Raw genomic sequence first — 23,102 nt, 5'->3', positions numbered from 1 at the left:
TAAAAAAAAGGACAGACAAATGTAAAGGAAAAAGATGCATGGAATAACAAGCTAAGCTTAGCTTTACTAGCAGTGAGCATCGATCTGGGCATGCATTCTTGGAGGATTGGAGTGCACTGAAGGATAAGAATAATTTTGCTTTCTTTAGCTTTTTGATTATCTGATGGGCATTTCGATTCTTCTCCTCCATTTCTACTCCAAATGCTATTATATATAAGTGATGTTTTGGTGACTGATGATATGTATCAATCTTAGTCATAAACCGTCACAAACCACCCTCAGCTCATTTTCCCCACAAGTAGCTAATTATATATATATGGCAGCCCAAACAAGTGTACTTGTATCCCAGAGAAGAATTTCACAACCGACAATAATGCTCACATCACTAAGCAGCCAACCTGTTGATGAGAGTATAATTAGGGAACAGGTTTTGTCGACGCACAACTATGATGGTAGAGAATTTAACACCAATGCCATTTTGAACATGGCAGAAAAGGCTCTCAGCCTTGAGATGGTTTATCATTCTACTTATCACTTCATGATATCTTAAAACTATTTTATGTTTGACTTTACGGCCTACAAACAAAAGTAGTTATTAGATTGTGGTACTATACAACTAATCCATATATGCATGTCGTATAATAATATAATTGTTTGAAGAAGGCTTTGGTTTTTATTTTTAAATGAAAAATTTATGTACTATGGGGATGGATCTGCAGGGTACTGCTCAAAAAGCCATGGTGGAGGAGTTGACTCAACTAGAAGAGCTCGATAATTACAAGCAACTTCCACTTCATATCAAACAACTTTCATTCGAGGTGTGATTAGATTCTTGGGATCGATTGGGACTATATATATATGATAGATGATCAAAATGTATAGTAAAATGTTTGCAATGACTGATAGGATGGCTCTATTATATTTTTGGTTATTTAATTTTCAGATAGCTTCCGGTGCAATTGCAAATGGACACTCCACCACAATTCATGTACTGAGCATTTTGTCTCCATATTCATGGGAGGATAAGTTAGTCCTTATGATTGCAGCTTTCTCCATAATCCATGGAGAATTCATCCTTATTTCACGACTACTGCAAAAAGGCAAAGGATTAGCCTGGAAGTTGGCACATCTGAAACAAAGTAGTCATTGTCCAATTCCAACACCATTATCCTCCCACAATAACAACCAAAGAGAAATTGAGGATTGCATAAGTTCAGCCATACAACTCACCAAATGTGTGGTTGAGCTCAAAGAATGCCTATCTTACTCCCCTCCACAATCTGTCATTTCGGCCTTGCCAATGGTTGCCTATTGGATAGGCAGAAATATTGTTAATTGTTCCGCCTATCCCTGTGACCCTCGCTTCAAGTAAGATTTAATGTTTTGATATATTCATTATTAGTTAATGTCAATATAATGTACTATTAGTACGTGTTCTTGGTTTTAGTCGGTTAGTTACAGAAAATCTGTACTAGTTTATCTCTCTATATAGTCCTTTACCGATGCGACTAGGATCACAAGATAAGATTTATTAGGGTCACAAGGTAAGGTTTACCTACAACATACCTTCTGATAGTATAGTACCTCATGAACAAAATATGTGATTCCGTAAGACGAGTCTAATTTTTCATAAGTATTACATTTTCTTTCATTAGTTACAATCATTTAATTTATTTATGATTAATATTATAATTAATTTTTTATGAGTAATTGTTCAATCCATAAATATTACTGATTTATACATTTTTTTAATTTCTAATTAGTATTACATTTTCGATCACAACATAAGTATTATATTTTTTTTATCTCGACCCATCTCACAAAAGAAATCGCCCACAATTACATAATTTACTAGCTTATTATTATTGTTGTTGTTGTTACAGGGTTCAAAATGAACATAGGGAAATAACCACCTTAATGGCTACTTTCTCTGCAGAACTAGGTTAGTTGATTTTATAGGTAAAGCTACGTTGCCAAATATTTACGCATTTGATTTATTTATTGAAGATTATATACACACACATATTAATACATTGTTTTTTCATATGAATATATGCAGCAAAGAAAAAGGAGGAGGAATCTTATGAAGCATTGCGAAATGCATTATATCACGGCTCTTCTAATAACTTCGAAGTTTACAAATTAATGTTTAATGTCAAAGATGATCATGAGATAATATGTTTTCATTATTGGGGAATGCATCATATGGTAAGGTTTTGAATCTAAACAGCCATATATTTCGATCAATATAATTCCATACTATTACTACGGCAGTACTACTGTTTTTTTTAAAAAAAAAAAATTATTGAACTAGATTTGTTTTATTAATTATATTATATTTGGATTTACTAGAATTAAAAAAAAATATTTGGATTTACTAGAACTATTTCATCTAACTAATATATGTAATGTAAATTTTAAAATTGTAGTACAATTATATAGGAGTCTTTCTACCAGGACTATGTGGTCTAATGGTGTCCGGGTTGGACTTCCATTTGGAAGATTATGAGTTCAAGTCTCAGTGGAGGCATTATTGGTTCTTTGTGTCAGTAATTTTCAAAAAAATATAGGAGTCTCTCTCACTTTAAGAGGTTAATTCCACATTATTGTTATTAGTCAGACTCGATCCTTAGTCATTATTCTCAAACTTCACTCCTGTGATTAACTGAACTGCCATGCAGGCAATCATGTCCTAATTATTGCTATTATGGTACGGTGTGTATACTCAATTGGGTGGAGTTTTTGGCTAAGGGAAGATAATTGATTGGGTTAAGAATTATTAGGCTTAATTGCATTCCATTCTTATATTTCTGTTTATATGTTAGGCGGAATTAAGGGGTTGGAAAGAGACATTAGTGATGCTGCTAATAACATCAGGTGTTGCCGTCCCTAAAGAATGGATTCATTTTTTAAATTGGTTTCACCGCAACTCAATAGCAGATATTATTTGGATCCCAATCACACAGGATGATGCATCATGGAGCACTGAGTATGATCAATTAAGAAACAAGATGAGGTTCTTTTGGTTGAATGATCCACAAAAAATGATAAGCCCACAATTCACAAGATTTGTTAAGGAAGAGTTGTTTAAAATGAGATGGGGAGAGGAACCCATAATTGTTTCACTTGACCCACGAGGAAGAATTGTTCACTCAAATGTCTTCCACATGATGCTCACCTGGACCTTCGATTATATTAAAAAAGATACAATAGGGGTAAATGTCGTACCACATAACATAAGTCTTATCATACAAAACGAGTTGAAGCAAGGAATTTACGGCATTGAAGCAAGTTCGGAATCCCGGCATGTGGGACCTAAAATTGACTCAATGACAAGGGATTTGGTACGTAACATCGATTCACAGATAAATGCTTGGATAATGGATGTTGAAGACATAATTGAAGAAGTGGTACACTACTACCTTCTACTTTTTGATTCATTTATACCGTATTATCATATATTCTTCTTTTTCTTTCAAGATTGCAGCTAGCAATATAAGCATTTTATAACATTAATTAATTACCTTATTTCCATTTATCATCAGACAGCACAATTTACACCGTATGACAGCGAAAAGGAGAAATTTTTGTGGCAACAACAAACTGCTTGGACACTTCATCTTCTGGCACCACAATCTGGCCGCCTCTATTATACAATTGGCACACCAATAAATGATTGGGTAACCCCACATTCAAGTTACTTTGTATTTTATATATATATATATATATATATATATATATATATATATATATATATATATATGGTCAGGTTCTTGTAAGGTCAGGTCTTCCCGTGCGGTCAGTGCGACATACACCATTAGGTATGCAAAAATGCACCACACAGTGTTTGTAAATACACCATTATGTGTGGTGTATTTTTTTGGTGTGTGGTGTATTTTTTGACATTTCATTCTGGTGTATTTTCGAACACTGTATGGTGCATTTATACATACCTAATGGTGTATGCCGCACTGACCGCACGGGAAGACATGACCTCACAGGAACCAATATATATATATATATATATATATATATATATATATATATATATATATATATATTTGATTATTTATATATCAATTAGCTAATATATATGTTTTTCTTTTCAGATTCGTGAGGGAAAATATATTTTCTTATATGGAGGAAACAACATTAAATGGATTCGAGAATTCATTTTCAAGGTACGTGAAGTTGCCTCCAAAACCCAAATGAACTTTGAGTTGGCCTACATTGGAAAAAACAAAATGATAAGAGGAATCATTAATAAAGAAAGAATGAGTCATTGCGCATTGGATAATTCTTTTGGAGTATGGTGGTTTTGGGCCCGTCTTCGAAGTATGTTTTTGTCAAGAATTCAATATTTAGAAATGACTAATCACCTTGTCAAAGAATACAACAATGATGAAATTTTGCAAGGACTCAAAAAACTATTGTCTTATGAAACCAATAATGCAACAACTGAAGGATGGACCTTGTTAAGCAAAGGATCAGAAGTGGTTGTCTGTGGACATGGAAGTAAAATGTTGCAAGCCATGAATGACTGTGAGATTTGGAAGGAAAACATAGCCGCTACCAAAAGTTTTGGCCAGGCATTCAAAGACCACCATGAGATGCTTTCCAAGAATAAACATTCTTGTTGTACCCTTGAATATCCAATTACATTGAGCAAAATTCCTGAAAATGAAAGATGTCCTGAATGCTCCCGCCGTATGCAAAAGTTTTTAACTTTCACTTGTTGCCATGATCACGATGTTGATTATGATAGCGATTAGTACTTCATGATGTATTTGATTTTTATAATTTTATTGAACTTGATTTTAATTTTCATTAACTTAAATTTTTATTTTAATTTAACTTTTAGCCATTTTTGGATTTTATAAGGTTACGTTATTTTAATTAAAATAATTAAACTTTTTTTACCCAAAAATGAAATTTTTAATTGATTGGATTGTTAGCCAAACAGTTATTCAATCGGCACACCGGTCTTCTAACCTAGAGGCGTGAGCCCTAACATAATTAATTAATATATATTAAATTTAATGAAAAATATATTTGAATATAATTTTTTTTAAAGATTATTTATATTAATCTATATTTAAAGATTCAAATAATTCTATATTTTCAAATTATATCAAAATAACAAAGTTATATTATACAATTTTTTTAATTCCCAACTAACATAGCCATACTATCAAGATTTGGACCCAAAGAGGTCTAAATCTTGCAAATGAATGTGGGGCTAAGCGGCCTTGGTCACTAAGAGGGGAATTGGACAGCCACTTGGTTGTCCATTAATGGAAATAGTTCCTCTGCATGGGTAGCTCAACTGGTCCATTAATAGAATGACCAGGGGTCGAGTCTCACCAGCGGCAGTGTGGGAGCAACCTCTCAAAGTGAGGGGGACTCCTTGTGCGCAGTGAACACCGGTCTAGCCTCTGTGGTTCATGTTCAATTGAGTCGCCATGATTTACATCCTCCCAAATGCTCTGTCGGGTTCGGGTTGTGGTTCAACCTTTTAGAAGAATTAATAGAAATAGTTCCTCAAAGCCGAATGACTATATGATTATTGTAGCTTTTTTTAATCAAAACATTAAAATTTAAAAACAAATAAAAATAAAATAAAATAAAATTACATACAATCTGGGTCCACATGAGCACTAAAACGTTATGTATTAGCTTATTGAGTACTATATTAAGGCTCTGTTTGGCAAACCTAGCTGAAAAGCTATAAGCTCGAAGCTGAAAACTGAAAAGGAGTTGAAAGCTGAAAAGCTATAAGCTCGGAGCTGAAAACTGAAGAGCTGTTATGATTGAAAGTGTTTGGTAAAATTAGCTTTTTGATAAGTTGATAAATGTAAAAAGACTAAAAAGGACATCTTCATAAAATTTCAATGTTGCAAAACACGTTAGGCGCCCCCTAGGCGGCAAGGGGGCGCCTAGGCGCCGATTTTTTTTTAATTAAAAATTAAAATTTTTTAAAATTTAGAAATAAAACATAAGGTTTTCATAGTTATTTCTCAGAAATTATTTACGAAAGTGGTTGTTAAATTGTTCAAAAGATTGTTTAAACCATCAAAATACATAAAAAAAATTAAGAGCTAAAGAAGCATTTTTTTGAAAAATTAGTGGACCCTTGCGGTGGATGGATCTCGAAAAAATACACGATTTCAAAAAAAAATTGTCCAAAACGGACAACCGAGTCAAAAGTTATGCCTTCCCGAACTTTTCGCAATTTAAAACGCAACAAAAAAAAAAAAAAATTAAATCGCCGGTTTAGCCGGCTAGGCAGCCGCCTAGACCGCCTAGCCGGTCGGCCGCGGAGGAGGCCGATTCCGGCCTTCTTCGAGGCGGCGGCCGGGCGCCTAGCGCCTAGGCGCGATTTTTGCAACCTTGTAAAATTTAAATTAGTTTGTTTACATATTAAAATTTAACATTTTGTCTTTAAAAAAAAATTAACATTTTGAAATAAAACTATTAGCATAATCATGATCTTGCATATCATAATGAAGTACCAATATTGTTGCAAATCTAATAATAATAATAATAATAATAATAATAATAATAATAATAATAATAATAATAATAATAATAAATAATAATAATAATAATAATAATAATAATAATAATAATAATAATAATAATAATAATAATAATAATAATAATAATAATATAATAATATATAATAATAATAATATAATAATAATAATATAATAATAATATAATAATAATTAATAATAATAAATAATAATAATAATAATAATAATAATAATAATAATAATAATAATAATAATAATAATAATAATAATAATAAATAATAATAATAAATAATAATAATAATAATAATAATAATAATAATAATAATAATAATAATAATAAATAATAATAATAATAATAATAATAATAATAATTAATAATAATATAATAATAATAATAATATAATAATAATAATAATAATAATAATAATAATAATAATAATAATAATAATAATAATAATAATAATAATAATAATAATAATAATAATAATAAAATAATAATAATAATAATAATAATAATAATAATAATAATAATAATAATAATAATAATAATAATAATAATAATAATAATAATAATAATAAATAATAATAATAATAATAATAATAATAATAATAATAATAATAATAATAATAATAATAATAATAATAATAATAATAATAATAATAATAATAATAATAATAATAATAATAATAATAATAATAATAATAATAATAATAATAATAAATAATAATAATAATAATAATAATAATAATAATAATAATAATAATAATAATAATAATAATAATAATAATAATAATAATAATAATAATAATAATAATAATAATAATAATAATAATAATAATAATAATAATAATAATAATAATAATAATATAATAATAATAATATAATAATAATATAATAATAATAATAATAATAATAATAATAATAATAATAATAATAATAATAATAATAATAATAATAATAATAATAATAATAATAATAATAATAATAATAATAATAATAATAATAATAATAATAATAATAATATAATAATAATAATAATAATAATAATAATAATAATAATAATAATAATAATAATAATAATAATAATAATAATAATAATAATAATAATAATAATAATAATAATAATAAATAATAATAATAATAATAATAATAATAATAATAATAATAATAAAATAATAATAATAATAATAATAATAATAATAATAATAATAATAATAATAATAATAATAATAATAATAATAATAAATAATAATAATAATAATAATAATAATAATAATAATAATAATAATAATAATAATAATAATAATAATAATAATAATAATAATATAATAATAATAATAATAATAATAATAATAATAATAATAATAATAATAATATAATAATATATAATAAATAATAATAATAAAATAATAATAATATAATAATAATAATAATAATAATAATAATAATAATAATAATAATAATAATAATAATAATAATAATAATAATAATAATAATAATAATAATAATAATAATAATATAATAATAATAATAATAATAATAATAATAATAATAATAATAATAATAATAATAATAATAATAATATAATAATAATAATAATAATAATAATAATAATAATAATAATAATAATAATAATAATAATAATAATAATAATAATAATAATAATAATAATAATAATAATAATAATAATAATAATAATAATAATAATAATAATAATAATAATAATAATAATAATAATAATAATAATAATAATAATAATAATAATAATAATAATAATAATAATAATAATAATAATAATAATAATAATAATAATAATAATAATAATAATAATAATAATAATAATAATAATAATAATAATAATAATAATAATAATAATAATAATAATAATAATAATAATAATAATAATAATAAATAATAATAATAATAATAATAATAATAATAATAATAATAATAATAATAATAATAATAATAATAATAATAATAATAATAATAATAATAATAATAATAAAATAATAATAAAAAAAAAATAATAATAATAATAATAATAATAATAATAATAATAATAAATAATAATAATAATAATAATAATAATAATAATAATAATAATAATAATAATAATAATAATAATAATAATAATAATAATAATAATAATAATAATAATAATAATAATAATAATAATAATAATAATAATAATAATAATAATAATAATTGCGGTGAAAGGTGAAAGTTGCGGATAAAAGAGAAGAGAAAAGAGTACTAATTGGGAAGGGTAAATTATGTCATTTCTTTAAAATAATAAGGATCAAGATGGAAAAAAAAGTTAGAAAGCTAGGAACTTATTTTGAAACGCTACCTAAGATATTCCAAAATAAGCTCTTATTTTAAGCTACGAGTTTATTTTGGAAACATTATCAAACAGAGCTGTTAGCTTATTAATAGCTTAAAATAAGCTATAATAAGCTCTGCCAAACATAGCCTAAAGCTCTGTTTGGCAAACCTAGCTGAAAAGCTATAAGCTAGGAGCTGAAAACTGAAGAGCTGTTAAGCTAACTGTTATGATTGAAAGTGTTTGGTAAAATTAGCTTTTTGATAAGCTGATAAATGTAAAAAGACTAAAAAGGACATCTTCATAAAATTTAAATTAGTTTGTTTACATATTAAAATTTAACATTTTGTCTTTAAAAAAAATTAACATTTTAAAATAAAACTATTAACATAATCATGATCTAGTATCTCATAATGAAGTATCAATATTGTTGCAAATTTCATAATAATAATAATAATAATAATAATAATAATAATAATAATAATAATAATAATAATAATAATAATATTTGCGGTGAAAGTTGCGGATAAAGGAAAAGAGAAAAGGGTTTTAATTGGGAAGGGTAAATTATATAATTTCTTTAAAATAATAAGGATAAAGATGGAAAAAAAGTTAGGAAGCTATGAGCTTATTTTGAGCGTTTCAAAATAAGCTCTTATTTTAAGCTAGAAGCTTATTTTGGGACATTACCAAACAGAGCTTATAGCTTATTAGTAGCTTAAAATTAGCTATAAGCTCCTAAATAAGCTCTGCCAAACAGAGCCTAAGAGTAACTTGTTGAATAATTAAAATTAAGACCTAATTACAATATTTTGCCATTTAAGATATCTCGTTTTCTATTCAGTTAAGAGACCAAATTACACTATTTGGGGAATTTATTGACCAATTTGACACTTTTTTTCTTATTAAAAATAAAGAGTTAATTTCATTTTTTGTTATAATTATACGATAGTTTCATTTAACAATATACGCTTTTCACACGCACTAATTTTATTATAACAACACTAATTAATTTTACTACTACGTATATTTTTATTTGACGATCATGGTCCACATAGCACTGTGTCGACCATAGCCCGTACTGTATACCAACTGTTTACTTCTGTGTATGGCCCAAATATACAGCAATGCTCTTGGTGAAAATCAGCCCTCTAGAATAGCAATCATTATATATATATATATATATATATATATATATATATATATATATATATATATATATATATATATATATATATATTTTGTTGGTTTTTTTCGAAACCAGATGATTCCTGGAAATAGCAAAGTCGATTCTGCAAACAGGGATTGTGTGGGCGAATATATATAGTAGGTAGAATCTGTGTCGTGTTTGGTTAACACTGCCTTAAAAACATTTACACCCAGGGTAGTGCATATTTTCGACAGACTCACAGATAAGCGCAGTATTTCTGCGTAAATGATCTCAGGCCAAGCTTTTAGCGTGTGTATTTCAACTGGAAGATGAAGGCTTATTATATAGCTATAAACGTAACAACCTGTGCATTGCCATCCAGAACTTGAAGAGAGAAATGTGGAGAGAGACCAGGAAGTTGTGTCCACGTTCACAAATGTTATACATTGTGCGGACAAGGTGGTCAAACATTCCTTAAAAATAGGGATAAAAATAATAGTGGGTTGCAAAACGTGACCACACCGCGACGCGTGTGCGAACCGAACGGACGGCGGCGGCGCGCGCGGGATTTCCCCCTTACTCCCTCTCCATAACACTTCAAGTCTTCTAAAAACACTTGGTATATAAAAAGTGGGAAAGAGTAGGCTAGCCAAGCAATGTGGGACATGGAGAAAAAGACAAAACCAATGAATGCCTCATTAAATGTTCCAACAATCCCCCACACATTTAAGGTGGTAAGGCTAGACCCACTCACGCCTGAGTCTGCGCAGGAGCTAACTTCCATATCAGTGTATTAAACTTGAACTGACATGTAGTGGTATTAAGTAACTTGTTACCGATGAGTGAATTGAATCTTGAACTCTCCGGTTAGTAGAATTTTGAACTTAACAGCACTCGTTAGCCCTGATAAATCCCTGTTTAGTCTATCTCAACATAGACATTTTACTCTGTCAGGTCTATCTCAATATAGACCACCCTTAGCAGGCTACAGAGTAGGCACTGTTTTTACAGTCCCTTTGTAAGTCTTTCCGTGATTTTGCATGGTCACCCACGTGGTACCAATCACGAATTCCTCACCTCATTGGGTTTTAAACCCATCTCCCTTGAAGTATCAAGGACGATCTTTCGATTGAGACCTTTTGTGAATGGATCTGCAATGTTCTTTTCAGATCTCACAAATTCCATTGTGATTACACCGTTTAGTATCAACTGCCGTACAGACTCATGTCTGACTCTTATGTGTCTTCTCTTGCCATTATAGACACTGTTTTGCGCAACACAGATGGCATTTTGTGAATCACAATGAATAGGAACAGCTGGTGCTGGACACCCCCACAATGGCACGTCTGCCAGTAGGTTTCTCAGCCACTCAGCTTCTTCGCTCGCCAGATCCAGAGCTATGAACTCAGCTTCCATAGTTGATCTAGCAATGCACGACTGTTTAGTCGACTTCCATGACACGGCGGCTCCACACATAGTGAACACGTATCCACTAGTTGAGCTTGCATCATCGCTGCCATTTACCCAGTTCGCATCACAATACCCTTCTAGTACAGCTGGGGACCCTTTATAGTCAAGACCCCAGTCCATTGTACCTCTCAGGTATCGAAGTTCTCTTTTCAGTGCATCCCAATGTGGAGCACTAGGGTTATGTGTGTATCGACTGAGTTTGTTTACTGCGTATGCAATATCGGGTCTAGTATAGTTCATAAGGAACATGAGACTACCGATTATCTTCGCATACTCCTCTTGTGACACACTAGCCTCTATGTTTTTTGTCAGTTTGACACTAGGATCGTAAGGGGTCTTTGCTGGAGTTACATCATAACTCCCAAACTTCTTTAGAAGTTTCTCCGTGTAGTGACCTTGAGATAAAAGATAACATGTCTCTGTTTTTGTGACTTTTATCCCAAGTATTACATCAGCTTCCCCTAGATCTTTCATGTCAAATCTCTCACAAAGAGTTCTTTTTGTTGCATTTATAGCCTTAATATTGGAGCTAAAAATTAACATGTCATCAACATAGAGGCATATAATCACAAGGGTAGACTCAATTTCTTTAGTATAGAGGCAAGCATCTGACCGGTTAGTGGAATAGCCCAGGTCTAAAAGAGTTTTATGAAATTTTTCATACCACTGTTTGAGAGCTTGTTTCAAGACATACAGAGACCTCTTGAGTCTACAAACTTTCCCTTCTTGACCTGGATCAACACACCCGGGAGGTTGTTGCATGTAGATTTCTTCTTCCAGTTCACCATTTAGGAATGCTGTTTTTACATCCATTTGGTGAACTATTAACCTGTGTAAAGAAGCCAACGCAAATAGCACACGAATAGTTGCTATCTTTGTAACAGGTGAGTACGTAAAGAAATAGTCTTCACCAAATTTTTGAGTGTAGCCTTTGGCTACTAGCCTGGCCTTGAACCTTTCAATTGAGCCATATGGTCTCAATTTTCTTTTAAAAATCCACTTGCACCCAATTGGTTTGCAGCCATTTGGCAGATTCACCAATTCCCAAGTGTGGTTAGACTGTATAGAGTCTAACTCGCTTTTAACAACTTCTTTCCATAGCGTGGCGTCTACTGAGCGCATAACTTCTTGGAACGTTTTCGGTTCTTCTTCAGACCAATTGACATATGAACTGATCACACAATTCATCTAGATCTTTCAGCTCAGTCAGATAGGTTATAAAATCAGAGCCAAAATTTTTCTCAATTCTAGGCCTTTTACTTCTTCTAGGCTCCTCAGAGATAGGAAAAATCGTAGGAGAATTCTGTTGTAAGCTAACATCAGGTGAAGTATAAGACTTTTTCATAGGAAATATAGATTCAAAGAAAATGGCATCTCTAGCTTCACACATTGCACGATTTTCTAAGTACATGAACTTGTATGCAGCACTGTTCTCAGCGTACCCAACAAAAATGGCATCTATTGTTTTAGGACCCAGGTTAGGCCTTTTGAAGGACGGTAGCCCTACTTTGGCCAGGCAGCCCCATACCTTAAAGTAATTAAGATTTGGGGCATGTCCCTTCCACAACTCATAAGGAGTTTTTTCAAACCCTTTGTGCGGTACTCTGTTTAAGATGTGGTTAGCTGTCAGTGCAGCTTCCCCCCACAAAGAGTCCGGAGCACCTGAACTAATTAACATAACATTAATCATATCTTTGAGAGTTCTGTTTTTCCTCTCAACGATGCCATTTTGTTGGGGAGTATAAGGTGCCGTTACTTCATGAATAATCCCTGAGTTTTCACACAGAGTTTTAAGTGTGTTTGACTCATATTCTCCTCCTCTATCGGATCGGGGCCTTTTAATCTTTTTATCTAGCTGGTTTTCTACTTCATTTTTAAAAACCACAAACTTTTGTTCGGCTTCGTCTTTTGATCTTAAAAGATAAAGTTTTGTGAAACGCGAGAAGTCATCAATAAACGTAATATAATAACGTTTTCCACCTCTAGTTTCAATAGATTTAAAATAAGCTAAGTCGGTGTGAATAAGTTCTAAAACAGTTGTAACTCGACTATTCACGGTAGGAAATGAATTTCTAGCATACTTAGCTTCAGCGCAAGTTTCACATTGTGTGCATGCATCACTAGACATGTTTGGCAAAATGTTCATGCTTTTTAGTCTATTTAAGAACTTTGTACCAACATGCCCTAATCTATCATGCCAGAGATGTATTGAAACAACGATGTAAGCAGAAGAGGAAGCTTTATTATTAGCATTGTTTGGAGTGAAAACACAAGCAGTAGAAGTGGAACCATCTACAACATTTTGTTTTCTAGCTACAGAAGCATCTAACACAAAAAGGCCTCCCCGCAGATATCCCTTTCCCAAATATTTCCCACAGTGAGTCAGAACCAGTCGGTCAGACTCAAAAACCATTTTTATTCCAACCTTATTAAGAAGGCCTCCGGAAATCAGGTTTCTACGAAGGGAGGGAACAAAAAGCACATTTTGCAGCAATATTAACTCTATTTTTCCTCTACCACTTACCTTAGAGATGCTGGAGTTTCCCATAAACACTTGTTCTTCTCCAGTGTTCAGCTCAAGCACTTTAAACAGGTCCTTGTTGTTGCAGAAGTGGCGAGAGGCTCCGGTGTCCACGACCCATTCATCTGGATCACCAACCATGTTCACCTCGGTTATCACAGCTGCTACCATGTCTGTGTTCTCCGTGTTTTCCAGCAAGTGAGCCTGGTTGTTTGACCCTTCACCGTTTGGCTTCTGACCAGCTTAACTGGCGGACCATTTCCTGTGATAGCATTGTGCAGCCCGGTGACCTCGTTTTCCACACACGTAGCACTCGTTACTATTTTTTCCTTTCTTTTGATTTTTTCCCCCTTTGCCACGATTGTTGCCATTTGGTTTTGAGTTCCGTTTTTGATTTCTAGAACTTTCACCAGATTTTGGCCTTTCAGAACCAGCAACAGTTTCAACCACATTAGCCTTAGCATTATCAGAAAGAACACCTGACCTTTGTACCATGCGGTTTTCTTCTTCAATGTTGAGGCTGTTGATCAGTTGCTGCAGGGTATAGTTGGTTCGATCATGCTTCATTTTGTTCTTGAAGTCCACCCAAGAGTCAGGTAGTTTATCAATAAGCGAATCGCACAGAACGAAATCGTTCACTTCGCCCCCTTCTGCTTTCATGTCAGCAACAAGGTTTTCAAATTCGTGTACCTGTTCAGTGATTGATTTGGAGTCATTCATAGTAAAATGCAGCCAGCGTCCCATTGCATACTTTCTCCTTCCAACGTTGTATGATGCATACTTTTCTTGCATTAAGTCCCAAATCTTTTTTGCGGACTTATGCGGCGAGTACATGTCGAACAGCGGATCAGTCACCCGCTGGAGCATAATGGACCTGGCTAGTTTGTTGTCCTTCTCGTATTGTTTACGAGCTTGTTTTGAAACTGAAGCAGCACCTGCTGTAGTTGTCTTTGACGCAATGGAGGAGTCAGCTGTTGCCTCTTTCTCTTTCGTTGCAGATTGCGTCGTCACCTCGGGTGCAGTTGCAGAATAGAGCGCAGGATCCACATCGATAACGTAGTCCACGTCTTTGGAATCCAACTCCATCAAGATCTTGCCAGCCCACCTTCTGTAATTTAAACCACCAGTGAGTGGTTCTATGGAAGTAACAGAAGACGAGAGGATTGCAGACATAGACATAGCTGTATATATGTAAATGTTTTTAACTGTTGGTTTTTTTCGAAACCAGATGATTCCTGGAAACAGCAAAGTCGATTCTGCAAACAGGGATTATGTGGGCGAATATATATAGTAGGTAGAATCTGTGTCGTGTTTGGTTAACACTGCCTTAAAAACATTTACACCCAGGGTAGTGCATGTTTTCGACATACTCACAGATAAGCGCAGTATTTCTGCGTAAATGATCTCAGGCCAAGCTTTTAGCGCGTGTATTTCAACTGGAAGAGGAAGGCTTATTATATAGCTATAAACATAACAACCTGTGCATTGCCATCCAGAACGTAAAGAGAGAAATGTGGAGAGAGACCAGGAAGTTGTGTCCACGTTCACAAATGTTATACATTGTGCGGACAAGGTGGTCAAACATTCCTTAAAAATAGGGATAAAAATAATAGTGGGTTGCAACGTTGCAAAACGTGACCACACCGCGAACCGAACCGAGCGGGTGGCAGCGGCGTGCCCGGGATTTCCCCCTTACTCCCTCTCCATAACACTTCAAGTCTTCTAAAAACACTTGGTATATAAAAAGTGGGAAAGAGTAGGCTAGCCAAGCAATGTGGGACATGGAGAAAAAGACAAAACCAATGAATGCCTCATTAAATGTTCTAACAATCCCCCACACATTTAAGGTGGTAAGGCTAGACCCACTCACGCCTGAGTCTGCGCAGGAGCTAACTTTCATATCAGTGTATTAAACTTGAACTGACATGTAGTGGTATTAAGTAACTTGTTACCGATGAGTGAATTGAATCTTGAACTCTCCGGTTAGTAGAATATCTTGTTGAACCTTCCAAAACAATATACATAATAATAATAATAAAATAAGAGCCAATAAAACTGTGGAATAGAACTTAACAAGAAACTCTAGGGAAAATGGGGCTACAAAATTCAAGCACGCGAAAAGATAAGAAATTTGTTCAAAATGGAATTCTAAATTTAAAGAATGAAATTCAACAATGACGAGTAAGACTGCAGATGAATATCTTTGAATAATGGCTGCGAGTTTCGCTCCTCACACAAAAAAATATTATGTGAAATTTTTATTTATTTAGGTCGAGTGCGTGCATTTTAATATATTATTGTCAACGGTAGTTAATAATTTGTGAATATATATAATTTAATGATTAAGTGCATAAAATATTTAATGGTACCCGGGTTGGACTTCCATTTAGAAGATTATGAGTTCGAGCCTCAGTGGAGGCGTTATTTGTTCTTTGTGTTCAAATACGAATAAATTTGTTAAACAACAATATGCTAACTAACATTAAATAATTATTATTCCAAATAAACAACTATACCAACTAACATTAACGATTTTTTTAGCAAATGTATTCGTCCTTAGTAATTAACATAACTATTAAACAACTACATCATTACAAATGGAAGGTAACTAAACACAAAAAAAAGCAATTCTAGGATTTGAACTGCTGACCTTTCACTTAAATTATAAGGTCAAATAATGGCCTAAACATCTCAGCCAAGCCTAACTTAGCTTAATTGTTGGTATGTTTAATATATATTCAGTTTATATGGAGTATGGCTCCGCCACTGTTTGTGTTTCAGTAGGTTGAGAAAGTATATGAACAGATACTACAATGTAATAGGGTCAGTAACATTCAAAAAAAAAAATTGCATAAAATATTTAACTTTTATTCAGTGCATATTGCTAGAACAGGCTGATTCAACATTTTATATATCAACCAAAATGATCATTTTTAAATTTTATTGCTGCTTATACTTGATGCAGAGATTAGTGAGAACTTCCACAGCGTCATCAATTGTTTAACTTTTGCCCTCAATTCTTTAGGTTTTTAATTAACTTTCCGCTACTGTTCTAAGAGGAACGACCGCGGAAAGTATATTATTATTTTAATATTCAGTTTCAAGAACGGTGGCGAAAACTACTCGCCTTTTTATAGATTGCGATCGATTAGTTAGCAATAGTCGGCGGTTCTTATTCAAATATTTATAGTTTTGTCACTGCGAGTTTTTTTAAGAATACACCACCCTTCTTTTTAGAATGGTTGCGAAAAGTTAATCTCCTTTGTTCATTTTTATACTATTGTACCTACAAAATTAAAGATAGTAAATATCTGGCTTGGCACCACCTAAAAAAACTCTTGTTTTTTACCTTTCTATTTCCACGTTCAAATTAGTGTCTTTTTTTTTTTTTTTCTCTTCATTATTTATCAATCATGGGATCAATCGGTTATGTTAGTTGGCCCACCAAGTGACTACCATACACCTACGAGTCACTAAAACCAACAACCTGCATTTTCCAACAATATACTATGCCATTATTATTTTTAATGAGTTAATTCCATTTTTATCCTAAATTTATAGGTGATAGTCTATTTTTAGTTTTTTTTTTTTATCAGAACATCCTCATTTGGTCCTAGTATTGTTGTGGCATGAAGATTTTTGGTCCTCCATAAAAAAAAAAAATTATTGAAATGTCATTAAATACAAGAACATTTCAATTGGTTTTAATTTATACAAAGTAGGTTGACCCGTTATATTTTTTATGTTTATTTTTTGAAAAAAAAAATCAAAATTGAAGACTAAAATGCTCTTGTACTTGACGAAATTTAAAGTGTTTTGTTGATGAAGGACTAAAAATGATGTCATAATAATTTTTTGGAAATGGTGATGCCATAATAATACTAGGATTATAAGTGGATGTTTAAAAAAATGACTAAAAATGGACTGTCACTTATAAATTTAGGACCAAAAATGTAATTAACACTATTTTTTTTAATTATGAGATCAGAAAGAAATAAAAATATATAAAACTTAATTTGGTGGGAAATCTTTTCTACAGATTATTAGGCATTTGTCAATATATACGAAATTGCACGTGCACTTCAGAGAGGCGTAAAGATGATATTAGAATGTGTAGAGTCTAAAAGAAGAAAGAATGGTCCGAATTGAAGTTGCGTGTCTCACTAGGTGTACTGGACAGAAGCAACATAGACGGAACAAATGTGGGGCAGCCACACTTGATGAAACTATTCTTCCAAAGACTGAACCCCAACTCTAAGGGTCCCCACACTCCGATCCGGCAGAGCATTTGAGACAGTTGATGAAACTATTGACTTGGTAACTAAAGGTTGATGAAACTAATTGATTTGAATTGAGTCACTCAGTTATGAAAAACTTAGACTGATTTACCTCCTTGTGGTTGTTTGTCGTCTAAGATTACAAAGCATTATTCAATATACACACATTGTACCCTCAGATAATATATCTACAAGTTTCTCTAGTTACTAAAAAAAAAGGACAGACAAATGTAAAGGAGCTGAGGAAAAAGATGCATGGAATAACAAGCTAAGCTTAGCTTTACTAGCAGTGAGCATCGATCTGGGCATGCATTATATTCTTGGAGGATTGGAGTGCATTGAAGGATAAGAATAATTTTGCTTTCTTTAGCTTTTTGATTATCTGATAGGCATTTTGATTCTTCTCCTCCATCTCTACTCCAAATGCTATTATATATAAGTGATGTTTTGGTGACTGATGATATATATATATGTATCAATCTTAGTCATAAACCGTCACAAACCACCCTCAGCTCATTTTCCCCTCAAGTAGCTAATTAATCATATATATTCTCCACTCAATATGGCAGCCCAAACAAGTGTACTTGTATCCCAGAGAAGAATTTCACAACCGACAATGATGCTCACATCACTAAGCAGCCAACCTGTTGATGAGAGTATAATCAGGGAACAGGTTTTGTCGATTCACAACTATGATGGTAGAGAATTTAACACCAACTCCATTTTGAGCATGGCAGAAAAGGCTCTCAGCCTTGAAATGGTTTGTCATTCTACTTATTACTTCATGATATCTTAAAACTACTTTATGTTTGACTTTACCTACGACCAAAAATAGTTAGATTGTGGTCCTATACAACTAATGCTTGCATAACAATATAATGGTTTGAAGAAGGCATTGGTTTTTATTTTTTAAATGAAAAATTTATGTACTATGGGGATCTGCAGGGTACTGCTCAAAAAGCTATGGTGGAGGAGTTGAAAGAACTAGAAGAGCTCGATAGTTACAAGCAACTTCCACTTCATATCAAACAACTTTCATTCGAGGTGTGATTAGATTCTTGGGATCATATTGGGGCTATATATAATAGATGACCAAAATGTGTATAGTAATGTTTGCAATGACTGATAGGATGGCTCTATTATATTTTTGGTCATTTAATTTTCAGATAGCTTCCGGTGCAATTGCAAATCGACACTCCACCACAATTCGTGTACTCAGCATTTTGTCTCCATATTCATGGGAGGATAAGTTAGTCCTTATGATTGCAGCTTTCTCCATAATTCATGGAGAATTCATCCTTATTTCACGACTACTGCAAAAAGGCAAAGGATTAGCCTGGAAGTTGGCACATCTGAAACAAACTAGTCATTGTCCAATTCCAACACCATTATCCTCCGACAATAACAACCAAAGAGAAATTGAGGATTGCTGCATAATTAGTTCAGCCATAGAACTGACAAAATGTGTGGTTGAGCTGAAACAATGGCTATCTTACTCCCCTCCGCAATCTGTAATTTCGGCCTTGCCAATGGTTGCCTATTGGATAGGCAGAAATGTTGTTAACTGTGCCGCCTATCCCTGTGACCCTCACTTCAAGTAAGAATTAAAGTTTTGATATATTCATTATTAGTTAATATCAATATAGTGTACTATTAGTATGTATTCTTGGTTTTAGTCGGTTAGTTATGGAAAATCTGTATTATATAATCTCTCTATATAGTCCTTTACAGATGCGACTAGGGTCACAAGATAATATTTACTAGGGTCACAAGTAAGGTTTACCTAGTACATACCTTCTGATAGTACAATGCCTCATGACATTGCATAGAAAAAATTACATGGCAAATCTCTAAGAGACTAGACAGCCTCATGAACTCTCATATGTGATTCCGTAAGACGAGTCTAATTTTTCATAAGCATTATATTTTCTTTCATTAGTTACAATCAATTAATTTATTTATGATTAATATTATAATTAATTTTTTTTATAAGTAACTGTTCAATCCATAAATATTACTGATCTATACATTTTTTTTAATTTCTAATTAGTATTACATTTTCACAGCATAAGTATTATATTTTCTATCTCGACCCATCTCACAAAAAATCACCCAAAATTACATAATGTACTAGCTTATTATTATTATTATTATTATTATTATTATTGTTGTTGTTGTTGTTGTTGTTGTTACAGGGTTCAAAATGAACATAGGGAAATAACCACCTTAATGGCTATTTTCTCTACAGAACTAGGTTAGTTGATTTTATATATAACCCGGTTGCCAAATACTTACGCATTTGATTTATTTATTGAAGATTATATACACACACATATTAATACATTGTTTTTTCATATGAATATATGCAGCAAAGAAAAAGGAGGAAGAATCTTATGAAGCATTGCGAAATGCATTATATCACGACACTTCTAATAATTTAGAAGTTTTCAAATTAATGTTTAATGTTAAAGATGATGATGAGATGATATCTCGTGGGTCGGTAAGGTTTTGAATCTAAACAGCCATATATTTCTATCAATATAATTCCATACTATTACTACAGCAGTACTACATACTGTTTTTTTTTTTTTTTTTTTTTTTTTTTTTTTTTTTTTTTTAAAGTAAATCATTGAACTAGATTTGTTTAATTGATTATAATATATTTGGATTTACTAGAACTATTATATTTCATCTAACTAATGTATGTAATGTAAAATTTAAAATTGTACTACAATCTATAGGAGTCCCTCTCACTTTCAGAGGTTAATTTCATATTGTCAATGGTAAAACTCGATCCTTAAGTCATTATTCTCATAATTCACTCTTGTGATCAACTGAACTGTCGTGCGAGCAATCATATCCTAATTATTATTTCTATTATGGTACGGTGTGTATACACAATTGGGTGGAGTTTTTGGCTAAGGGAAGATAATTGATTGGGTTAAGAATTATTAGCTTAGGCTTGCATTCCATTCTTATATACATGTTAATATTTCTGTTTATATGTTAGGCATTAAGGGATTGGGAAAAGAGATTAGTGATGCTGCTAATAACATCAGGTGTTGGCGTCCTTGAAGAATGGATTCATTTTTTAAATTGGTTTGACTTCAACTCAAGAGCATATATTATTTGGATCCCAATCACACAGGATGATGCATCATGGAGCACTGAGTATGAGCAACAATGTCATAAAGTAAGAAACAAGATGTGGTTCTATTGGTTGAATGATCCACAAAAAAGGATGAGGCCACAATTCACAAGATTTGTTAAGGAAGAGTTGTTTAAAATGAGATGGAGAGAGGAACCCATAATTGTTTCACTTGACCGACGAGGAAGAATTGCTCACTCAAATGTCATCCACATGATGCTCACCTGAGCCCCTGATTATATTCAACAAGATACAATAGGGGTAAAGATTGTTCCACATAAGATAAGTCTTATCATACAAAACGAGTTGAAGCAAGGGATTTACGGCATTGAAACAAGTTCGGAATCCCGGCATGTGGGACCTAAAATTGACTCAATCACAAAGGATTTGGTACGTAACATTGATTCACAGATAAATGCTTGGAAAAGGGATGTTGAAGGCATAATTGAAGAAGTGGTACACTACTACCTTCTACTTTTTGATTCATTTATACCGTATTATCATATATTGTTCTTTTTCTTTCAAGATTGCAGCTAGCAATATAAGCATTTTATAACATTAATTAATTACCATATTTTCATTTATCATCAGACAGCACAATCTACTCCGTATGACAGCGAAAGGGAGAAACTTTTGTGGCAACAACAAACTGCTTGGACTCTTCATCTACTGGCACCACAATCTGGCTACTATTATAGAATTGTCAACCCAATAAATGATTGGGTAACCCCACATTCAAGTAACTTTGTATTTTCATATATATATATATATATATATATATATATATACTTATTTATTTATTTATCAATTAGCTAATATGTTTTTCTTTAATTTTTCAGATTCGTGAGGAAAAATGTATTTTCTTATATGGAGGAAACAACATTAAATGGATTCGAGAATTCATTTTCAAGGTACGTGAAGTTGCCTCCAAAATCCAAATGAACTTTAAGTTGGCCTACATTGGGAAAAACAAAATGATAAGAGAAATCATTAATAAAGAAAGAATGAGTCATTGCCCATTGTATGATTCTAATGCACTATGGTGGTTTTGGGCCCGTCTTCAAAGTATGTTTTTGTCAAGAATTCAATTTTTAGAGATGACTAATCACCTTGTCAAAGAAAACAGCAATGATGAAATTTTGCAAGGACTCAAAAAATTATTGTCCTATGAAAACAATAATGCAACAACTGAAGGATGGGCCTTGTTAAGCAAAGGATCAGAAGTGGTTGTATGTGGACATGGAAGTAAAATGTTGCAAGCCATGAATAACTACGAGATTTGGAAGGAAAACATAGATGCCACCAAAAGTTTTGGCCAGGCATTCAAAGACCACCATGAGATGCTTTCCAAGGATAAGCATTCTTGTTGTACCCTTGAATATCCAATTAGCTTGAGCAAAATTCCTGAAAATGAAAGATGTCTTGAATGCTCTCGCCGTATGCAAAAATTTTTAACTTTCACTTGTTGCCATGATCCCGATGTTGATTATGATAGCGATGAGTAGTACTTCATGGTGTATTCGATTTTTATAATTTTATTGAACTCAATGTTTATTTTCATTAACTTACATTTTTATTTTAATTTAACTTTTAGCTATTTTTGGATTCTATATATATAAGGTTACGTTATGTATTAGCTTAGTGAGTACTACGTACATCAACAGTAACTTGTT

At 31.6% G+C, this 23,102-nt stretch overlaps 2 protein-coding genes across 3 annotated transcripts; both read left to right on the top strand.

The window, feature by feature from the left end:
• Window positions 1-219: 219 nt before the first annotated feature.
• LOC109153404 lies at window positions 220-22,997 on the top strand. Of its 2 annotated transcripts, none has more exons than XM_019301294.1 (8): window positions 220-514; window positions 720-818; window positions 944-1,368; window positions 1,884-1,942; window positions 2,060-2,208; window positions 2,826-3,410; window positions 3,546-3,680; window positions 22,269-22,997. In XM_019301294.1, exons 1-8 carry the CDS (start codon window positions 236-238, stop codon window positions 22,932-22,934), a joined length of 2,397 nt encoding a protein of 798 aa, XP_019156839.1. In that variant the 5' UTR covers window positions 220-235; the 3' UTR covers window positions 22,935-22,997. The 2 variants fall into 2 exon arrangements, with proteins under 2 accessions (XP_019156839.1, XP_019156840.1); XM_019301295.1 differs by lacking the exon at window positions 22,269-22,997 and adding an exon at window positions 4,110-4,837.
• Window positions 18,826-21,712, top strand: LOC109153406. Its single transcript, XM_019301296.1, has 6 exons — window positions 18,826-19,041; window positions 19,227-19,325; window positions 19,448-19,878; window positions 20,477-20,535; window positions 20,651-20,781; window positions 21,292-21,712. The coding sequence occupies exons 1-6, from the start codon at window positions 18,844-18,846 to the stop codon at window positions 21,655-21,657; spliced, it is 1,284 nt and encodes a 427-aa protein (XP_019156841.1). The 5' UTR covers window positions 18,826-18,843; the 3' UTR covers window positions 21,658-21,712.
• Window positions 22,998-23,102: the final 105 nt, after the last annotated feature.

This window comes from Ipomoea nil, unplaced genomic scaffold (assembly GCF_001879475.1).
Source record: "Ipomoea nil cultivar Tokyo-kokei standard unplaced genomic scaffold, Asagao_1.1 scaffold2482, whole genome shotgun sequence".
NCBI lineage: Eukaryota > Viridiplantae > Streptophyta > Magnoliopsida > Solanales > Convolvulaceae > Ipomoea > Ipomoea nil.
This window is presented reverse-complemented; position numbering and strand designations above follow the sequence as displayed.